Source organism: Cyanistes caeruleus, chromosome 1 (assembly GCF_971803275.1).
Source record: "Cyanistes caeruleus chromosome 1, bCyaCae1.hap1.1, whole genome shotgun sequence".
In the NCBI taxonomy this organism is placed as follows: domain Eukaryota; kingdom Metazoa; phylum Chordata; class Aves; order Passeriformes; family Paridae; genus Cyanistes; species Cyanistes caeruleus.
Genome location: NC_141701.1, coordinates 119,542,328 through 119,551,725, shown reverse-complemented (window position 1 = coordinate 119,551,725; position 9,398 = coordinate 119,542,328). Strand labels below are relative to the sequence as shown.

The 9,398-nt window shown below is 42.4% G+C and overlaps 1 protein-coding gene across 1 annotated transcript in view; it reads right to left on the bottom strand.

Annotated features, from left to right (window-relative positions):
• Window positions 1-4,863: 4,863 nt before the first annotated feature.
• SKAP2 (src kinase associated phosphoprotein 2) overlaps window positions 4,864-9,398 on the bottom strand; it is a 183,427-nt gene continuing 178,892 nt past the window's right edge. The window contains exon 10 of the mRNA XM_086853209.1: window positions 4,864-5,048. Coding sequence (XP_086709335.1) covers window positions 4,975-5,048 — 74 coding nt within the window. The 3' untranslated portion in view covers window positions 4,864-4,974. The remainder of the gene's footprint in view (window positions 5,049-9,398) is intronic.

Here is a 9,398-nt window from a genome sequence, read left to right as displayed (position 1 = left end):
ACTGAAACCGGTAAAGTACCAGCTGCAAGAACTTCACTTAGAACTTAACAACTCACCAAGGTTGTTTAGTTCTCAAAATATCCTTGTTATAAAAAATTTGAAGAACATGTACAATGTGCAAATGTCCATGGAAGAGGTCAATATCACTGCCAAGGACTATCTCCTTTTTAAAAAGGCACTGTAAGTGTTATATTTTGTCAAGGTTTTTCTTAGGGGCTAGATGACATTTTTGGGAATCTGGTCCTAAAGTCAACTGTTGACTTTTAGACCCTTTGTCTTTAAAGCTGTCTATGGAGGCCTATTAGTACCTTCTGACCAGACAACATTATTGGTAGAAAGAGCAGAGGAAAGTAAATACTAAAATTATACCACATTTCTGAAGAGTTTTCTCTGTTCACTGTTAGTCATATCCAGCTAGAATAACAGGAGGAATTTCATTTGGAGGAGGTCAAGTATTTTGAGATGCCACTTTTTTTTCCTCCCTTGAAAAAGACAAGCAAAACACAAGGGAAACAGAAAAAAAATAAAAATCAGCCACTCTGCTTACAGCAAGGAAATGTGTTTATGCGTGATTTAAAATCAGAGCAGAATTTCACTTCATTCTGTCTTGTGTTTTTGTGTTTCATATTTCATGCTTTGGTTAACACTTATTTAGTCTGTTCCTAGAGGCTGTGACAGGTTATCCTGAAAGTTTTTAGACTTGCTGAGCATACACTCTCCACAGAGCATGTCAAAATGAGAGGAACAAAGAATTCATTCATTTTCATTAAAAAAACAAAAACAAAAACTTTAAAGACCCAGCCTTGCCTCTTGACATTGTAACATCAAACACAAAAGCCATCAACATAAGTACATAAGCTATCAACAGCATGAAGAAAACAAAACAATTATGTATGGAATTTCCTTTCTCTAATTCAAAGAAATGTAAGTGGAGGATTTGGCTTTCTTTCTGAATTAAGGTGAAAGAAAAAAAAAATAAGTGTATTAATTTTTCAAAAAAAATTCCCCTTTTCAGAAAATTCAAATTTTAGGCAGTTTCAGTGGCTTTATAAAATTTTTTCCTTCTTCCTAGTCATATCTCTGTGGGGAAGGAAGGTATGCCAAACATGAAATGGTCAGTCCTGTGCTTTTCAGCTTGTGCTTCAGCTTCACCATATGCTGACCTATATTAAAAAGGTTTCAAGAACACAGTAACACCTTTGGGACTGCCAAGGGGATCTTTGGGGAAGATGAAGTGATGGGTAGAGGTGACAGTGTTTGTTCAGGAGTGCAAAATTCTGCTTGTTTTTCCTCGTGTTCTCTCAAGCCAGGCACTCTGGCCCTTGTCACAAGAAAATGCCAACCTCATGGATTTAAATGAGCATCTTGCTTCACTGTGTGTGCATCATGAAGAGTGGAAAGTTCCCACTTCTCCCCAGCTTAGTGTTGGAGCAGTCAGTGTGATTCTGGAGCCTGCATGAGTGAGGGTGGTTTTAATGCACTGTTTCTTCCCAGCTGAGACCATCATCTCCTGCCTCAAGGGTTTCCACTTGGGTCTGACAGCTGGGCATCAGCTGGGATGACTTGGACCCTAAATGTGTCTCTTGTGCTGGTGGCTGTCAGGAGGATGGCAAAGAGACCTGCCAAGGGCTCCCCTGAGCTCTTGGCTCTCTTCTGCTAGGGGATGTTTTGCCTCTCAAGCCTGGGAAGTGTCATCAGTGTTGAGTTCATTTCACTGTAACCTTTATAAATCTGCCACTAAAACACACAATAGAGAAGTCCTTTAGGAATGGTGAGACACTCTGCAGCAGTCACTTGATTTCTAGGCTAGTTGAAGGTGTGCACAGAGGCACACACACAGCCCTGCTATATCATTGGGCAGGCACTGCAGCACTACTTTTTCATCTGCCCCCCACCCCATCCCTGTGCTTGATGCCCTGAAAAAGGCAATTACCCAGTTCACTTTCCTCAAAGAATACCTACAGGCTCAGGAAACACTTCACCAGATGGGCAGTGTCTGATGTCTAATAACATCCTCAGTCTTGCTTTATAGACATAGCTGCAAATGAAATAGTATTTTCATGAAAAAAAAAAATAAATTCCTGTCTTCTTTGAATTTCAAGTGTAGCTTCTGTATTTATTTGGTCACCCCATGTGTAGTAAGTGATGTAATATTTGTGCTTAAAAAATAAAACAAGGAGCAGGGTGAAGGCTGGCATTTCTTATACCAGTGAGCATTGCTGCTTTCTCCAGCTGACACTCATCCCTGGTCTCTCCTGTTTGCCTTTGCCATTGAGGAAATTCAATCTGCTGCCATGTCATTGTTACAATAACCTCCAGCTCCTGGACACCAGTCTGAGTATGACAGTCTCACAAAACCCATGTCACACACATCTTGGGCAGGCTGTGTTTCACTGGTACATCTTCATTCCTCACAGCTGTTGTGCTGACTCCGTCACCATTCCCTTCTGTGGCAGCTCTGGGCCAGGCAGCACAAGGAAGAGGAGCTGGATGTGGCACTCCTTCCAGCTTTGGCTTTTCCAGACCTATTTTTTTTTTTTTTAATTTTGTTTGTCTTTTCCTTTTGGAGCAAAAATCTTTGCTTGTGATGGTGGTCACAGCCTCCTTCTGTGCTCTGAACTTGGCCAAGTGTCAAACACAGCATCTTTTTCAGGTATGTGCCTACAGCTCCTTTTCCCCTCTCTGAAAAATTCCGGTGCCTCTTCTTTTCCAATTCAGTCAGGTTTTTGAGAGCTTTCTGCTCTGTTTCAGGTTCTTTGCAGTTTTGCATCTTTCTATGTATTGATTTTGACTCTTCCAAGCAAGCTAGCATTCCACAGTCCATTTTTTTAAACAAAATGGTTCTCATGCATTTTTCAGTACCATTTCCCATGCATGGCCTATCATTCCTGAATTATCCACAAGGCCTTGGTTTCTTCCCATCCCTCTTCAGCTTTTATCATGAAGGTTTGTTCTATTAGTGGTTCAGAAAAGGGTCAATTGGGACAAATGAAATTTATTTTAAAATATAGGTTGGTGCAGTGATTTTTTTTTACTCCATCTTTTATATGCTGGATGCATTGTTGGTTTATGAACCTTTCTAAGTAGAAGTTATACGTTTTTAGAAGGGCAGAGAATAATTCAGGGTAATTCAACCCAGCACTGTTGCTCTCTCTCCCAGCTGAGGTCTCGTTCAGCAAGTGCTGTCAGGGAGGAGGGATGCTCATTAAAAGCCTCAGAGCTGTTAGTTAGCCAGCCAGAGGCAGCCTGCTCCACTTTATGTAGAGAAGAAATGGCTGACAGAGGACTCTTCTTGCTGAGGTCTCAGGGATCATAACTGGGACCCCGTGGCCTTCTGGATCTGGTGCGTGGGCAGGTGGATATTTCCTCTCCTTGTCCTTGGTGCGATGCAGCTGAGGCTGCGCTGCCCCAGAGGCGGGCAGGGCTGAGGTGGGATGCTCCTCAGGGATTTCATCACACTGGGCAGGCTTGAGGTGCTGCAAAAAGGGGCTTCTGCTGGCATTCTGCTCTGCCCTGCAGAAGTATGGCCCTCTTGCATTAATTTAGTGCTTTCCTCTCACCTAAGATCAGAGCTGAGAAATGCAAAGGCCTGTGAAAATAAGGTGCAAAAGATAAGGAAATTATTCCCCTGGGTTTTGGAGGCTACTGTGCTGGAGTGGTAAGCACTGTCAGCCCAACAGCGTGGGCAATTCATTTGAGATTTTAGACAAAACTGGAGCAGATTATTTCACAACATGAAGCCTTTATCTCTGCCTATCCACACTTGGATGTGTTTGGCGCTCCAGAAATTTATTTGTCAACCCATGGCCAGAGCCCTCAGGCAAGGGGAAATGGCTATGGACCACTAGGATTTTAAAAACAAGCCCAAACACATACATACATACACATCATCCCTCATACATCCACACTAGCAAACAATAACCAAACTTTCCAAATTTTGTCTGATTTTATTGGGTTTTACACTAAAATAATTATAGAAATTAAAAATTACAGAAATTCTATCTGAGGTGGTAGTTTCTGGAAAAGATTCTGCATCTTTCTAGTTCAAGCCCTCTCTAACTGAGAAGTAGACCAGTAGGTCTACAAATTCATCCTCTGCTCAAATTTTGCATGAGCATGTTCACTGATGATATCTGATTGTGTAAGTTGAAGGAAGCAGTGGTGGAACACAGCAGTGTGAATAGCACTGAACATGCATCAAAAGCTGGTCTGTCATTAGCATCTGGCTGAATGATGCCAATTTATTTCTGACTTTGGTTTGTTTTGGTTTGTTTTTTTCAATCAACTTTCACATCCAGAGGCCAAGACAGGAATTGCGTTAGGTGGACCGGTGTTGGTGGTGGTTTGAAATTGGCTTCCCTTGGCCCAGGCTTCCCAGCTCTTTGGGGTTTGCCCTCTGCAGATGTTGGAGCGATGGAGCCCGGTTTGCACAAACGCCCAAGAGAAGCCCATCTGAAGTCTGCACGCTCCAATACTGCCATATAGCAGAAGTGCTGGGCTGAGGTGACAAAGCTCTGCCAGAGCCTCGAGCTTAAACCTAATGAGGGACAAAAATTCTTCATCCTCCACTGCTGTGACCATTTCTCTTCAGTCTGTGTTCTGCAATTACTACACTTAAAAGGGACACTGCTTAACACAGTGGGGGCTCAAGTTCATTGGGAAATTTTTCTAGGGCCCAGGCACGCAGGCCCTAGAAAAGTGAATGCAGGCAAGTGAATGAGGTTTTGACTGTGCCTGAAGTAGAAGGTGCCATTATTTCAAGTGAATGTAATAAAAGATTTCATTTCAGCTCTGCACAGAGACAACAGTGACTGCAGTACCACCATTTTTCTAAGGCTGAAGCTTTGAGAAAAACCCCTCAGGTTTTATCCAGCAGAATAAAATTTTTATTATCAACCCAAAGCTCTTCCCCTGATCACAAAATTTGCATTCCTGTGGATAGAGAGGAAAAAACACGAAGCTGTCTGATACTATTCATGATGAACTCAGCTCTCTTTTAAACAGGCAGGTTGAAATACTTGTAGCAGACCCTTCACAGTCTATCTGACCTGTTAAGAAAGAAGAAAGATAATAAATTGGACAAGTAAATTTGAATTACAAATAAATTAGAGGAAGCCACAATCAAGATACTGACATTCAGTAAGTGAAAAAAAGAAAGCTTTTGTGCAGGTAAATTATCTCTGCGAATTATTTACTCAGCTCTGCTGTGAAGAGCTCTCAGGATGGGGCAGACAGAAGCAGATACTTTGTTTGCTGGTTCAGGCTTCTAGTCCTGAGAATCAATCTTTGACCATTAAAGAAACACTGCTGCCTCTTCAAGTGTAATTTATTCAATAAGATGCTTTTCTTTCTCTTTTTTTTTCAGGATGGATGCTGCAGAGATTCTTGATTTTCATTTGCCTTTGTCTGGAGATGTGAAATAAGTTTGCCATATTGACCATTTCATGCAAATTTCTCAATATATTCATATATTATTTTGGATATGGAAATGTGAAGGACTCTGCTGAATTTGAGACTGCTGTTAAAAATGGAGATAAACGTGCTAAAGCTAATTTATCTCTGTACAGCAGGTAGTATCAAAACTAATGGTGTATGAGAGGAGCTGTTTTGTTGTTTTGTTGGTTTTTTTTTTTACTTTGAGTGCTTTCTAACATTTGTGAAGAGAGGTGGTCCTTTGTTCCCTCAAGAATTTGTACCTCATGAAGGTCTCATTTCCTATGCACAAGTAAAATATTCTCCAAAGGCTTGGGTGACTGACTCCCCCTCAGCCAAGGCAGCATCAGTCCTTCTGCAGCTTTCAAGCCAAGTCCTTCAAACCAGGAGCAGAGAGTTGTGGTGTGGAGGGGTGAGGCACAATATGGGCTGGAATAAAATCGCCATGAAGGTGCTCCCTGGGACTCAGACACAGGGAGAGTTGTGTGCTTTATACCTTCTGCATCTTTATCTTCCAACTCTATGTACACTTCAGGTTGCCACTGGGTTATTTTTAGGTCATTTCAGGGATATATATTTTCTGCAAGAGCTATTTCTGGGAGCTCTGCCAAATTGGAAACTGTAGTAACCTATACCTCCCCCACAAAAATGTATACCCAGCAGCCCTAGCCACTCTCTTTATTGCTATTCCTCACAGCCCCCCAGGAGCAGGCACATCACTCTGTAAGAAAAAATAATGCAAAATAAATGTCCCCACAAGGCTGGGGAAGAGGCAGGCACCCAGCAGAGCTGCAGGCACACCTCCCTGCAGGCATGCAGCCATCACCCAGGCAGGTTCCCCCCACTGATGGGAGGCAGTGCTGGGGTATGGCCCTCGCTGCCCCCTCAGCATGCTCTGTGTTCTGGTGTGATGGACAAAGTGAATGGGAGTTTTGCATCAGGCTGTGAGAGGCTCTTTGTCTGATAAACAGGCCCTGCAATGACTGCTGTAGCTCCAGATGTTGTGGCTTGCAGGGTTTGGGAATTCCTTGTGTTAGAAATGTTGGCCTGGGTTTGGAGTTCTGGAATTTAATCCGGGAGATTCTTTGCAGTCATCCAAAATGCACCATGACCCGAGCAGCACATCTGAGTTTCTCTGGGTTTGAATGTACTCACAAGGGTTTGATGTGTATGAAAAACACAAAGTGCCAGAGGATCTCAGGCCCTGCCAGGACAGGGCAGAAGCATGGCCCAAAGCACAGAAGTGAATCAAGCCTCTTGAAGTTCATTTGAAGATTTTCAGTGCTTGAACTGTTCTGTACTTGGTGCAGTAGTGCACAGTGCTTCAGAATGTCATCAGACTTGAAAAGCACAATTGCTTGTCTCTCATAATCACTGGCAATGCTCTAGAAGTAATAAAAAATAACTAAATCCCCTTTCATGTTGCCATCTTTTTACAGTTTGGGTATCAGGATTTTGCTGTAAGCATCTTAATCTTGTCTACGAGACACATTGCTGTCAGCATTATGGGGAGAATTTTTTTACTATAACATAGACTTTTTTTTTATCACAGGAGTATGGATCAGTTAAATTCTGCTGTACATAGTGGACCAATTTTCCACTAAAAAAGTCAGTAGAGAAAGAGAATCTAAATGCTAAATTAACCTACCAACAAAAGCAATGTTTTAGCTCACTGCCTTCTTGATGTCCAGAACAGATTTTGCTAAGAGCAAGCTTTATAAGGAATCTGTGTCAAAGTAGATCTATTATCTGATAGATAAGTAATGGGCTTCATCAGTCATTTTTATCCATGGGAAGAGGGCAAAGGATGGAAGAGGAAAGTGAGTGTGTTGGAAGGCTGTCCATTGGAAGCATTACCCAGACAGTGAGATTGCAGTCTGTATGCAGACTTGAAAAGACACAGATCATCAGATACCAGTGCATGCCTTTGAAAATGGGTCATAAACATTAGAGGAAAGGATGCAAGGACAAAGAGAGTACCACAGTGTTACAGTACAGAGGTTATGTAAGTGTGTGTGTCTGTGTGTGTTTGTGCATGTGTGATAAACAAGCAGGATAAAGAACTCAAATCTGTCAAACAATGATATTGACATAAAGGATTGTTTATAGCAATATTGCTTGACACTTTTTCAACTCCCTCCTTGAAACACTGCTGGAAACTATGTTAAAATATACTGTACAATAGTTTAAAACACATGGGGAGGAGGAAGAGGCACGCAGCAATAGGGCTGTACCAGCTGGTGTCTCTCCAAAGCAGAAGCTCAACCCATTTCCAAGTGCTGGAATCCAGCTGTCTGCTCCATCAGGTTGACAGTAGTGACCTGGGATTGTCCATCAGTCAGTGCCATGGTATGGTGTAGAAATCAGCATGAATCTGTGACTACAGGACTACAGTTTAGATGTAGTCACAGAGGTAGGTTTAGTTAGTCACATTTTGGTTAGAATACAATGCATTTCAGCACATGAGTATAATATATGAAGTGATGACTTTCAAATGAACAGATTTGCACCCTGGCTGTCGGTACTGGGTGTCACATACCACCACCAGCTTCAAGGTGAAAAGTGGTCTGTAAAGGTAGCACACCAAGGCTTTTGGCTGATGCTCCCTCCTCTGTTCATCTCACACTCACTTGAGAAGGAGTTCAAATTAGTACTCAGCTTCAATAATATTTCTTTGGGGGGAAAAAGTGAAGTAACTGGAATTTAAGGAGCCGGTGAACTGTGGCAGCAGAGGGCTTCTAGAAGCTCTTTGTGTCTTACTCTCCATAAGAGGGCTTTATTTCTTCTATGACTCATGATCATGAAATGGGAATTTGATGAGAAAATAAGTGTGTTTGTTCATACTGCAGGAAGCCTGAAACTGAGATGGGCAAATAGCACGTGCAAAGTCCTAATGCAATGTGACATATCAGAACTGCATCACGCTCCAAACACAGAAGAAATTAAACTGTTGGACAGTTTGAATTAACTGAAAATAGGGAGCACTTTGGAGCCATTTCCTTAGTGCTGTCTGTATTAGAAATGTTGCTGTTCCCCTCCAAAATATGTAAGCAGATGTCTGGCTGGAAGGTAAATAGTGTGCACTCAGTGCTCATCCTCTCCATTGAGGTAAAAAGAAGCCCTGTGAAAGACCTCCCACATGCTCTGGGAATGCAGCCTCAAGCACCTGGGGTCTGAATGGCTAAAATATTTTACATATTAGAGGGTGTTTGGAGCCTACCAAACACACGTACACACATAATCCAAAATTCTCTGTGTACTTCCCTCTGAACAGATTTTGACATTTATCATAATCCACCAAAACACTAAAAACACTTATGCTGGAAGATGGAACTGAATATACACTGACAAAGTCTGCTGTTGTACCAAACTGAGTGGGGTAGTGGACACTTCAGAAGGGAGAGCTCCCCTGAAGGAAGACCTGCATAAGGTGGAAGCCTGGTCTAAGTAGAAACTGATGAAGTTCAACAAAGACAAGTGTAAGGTCTTACACCTAGGACTGCAGGACTGCAGCACAGACTGCTGGGATCTGCTCAGCTGGGGATCACTCTGTGGAAAAGGGACCTGAGGGTCCCTGGTGGACAACAAGCTCAGTATGAGTGAACTGTGTACTTCTGCAGCAAAGAAAACCAACAGGATGCAGGGTTACATCAACAAGGACATCACCAGCTGAGATAAAAATGTCATTATCCCACTGTACTCAGAGCTTGTGTTGTAGACTAACACCAGAACCAAGGGCCTTGCAGTTGCTTGGTCATTCCCCCACCAATGGGACCAGGGAGAATATAGTAAGCATGAAGGCTAGAAAGCTTGTTGATTGAGATAAAAACATGCATGCAAGGTATGAGATAAAGCCAGGAGATAAAGGCCATTGCATGCAAGCAAAGGAAAACAAGGAACTAATTCACAGGTAGGTGTTCAGCCATTCCAGGAGACCAGGGCCCTGTCACACATAAAAGTTACTT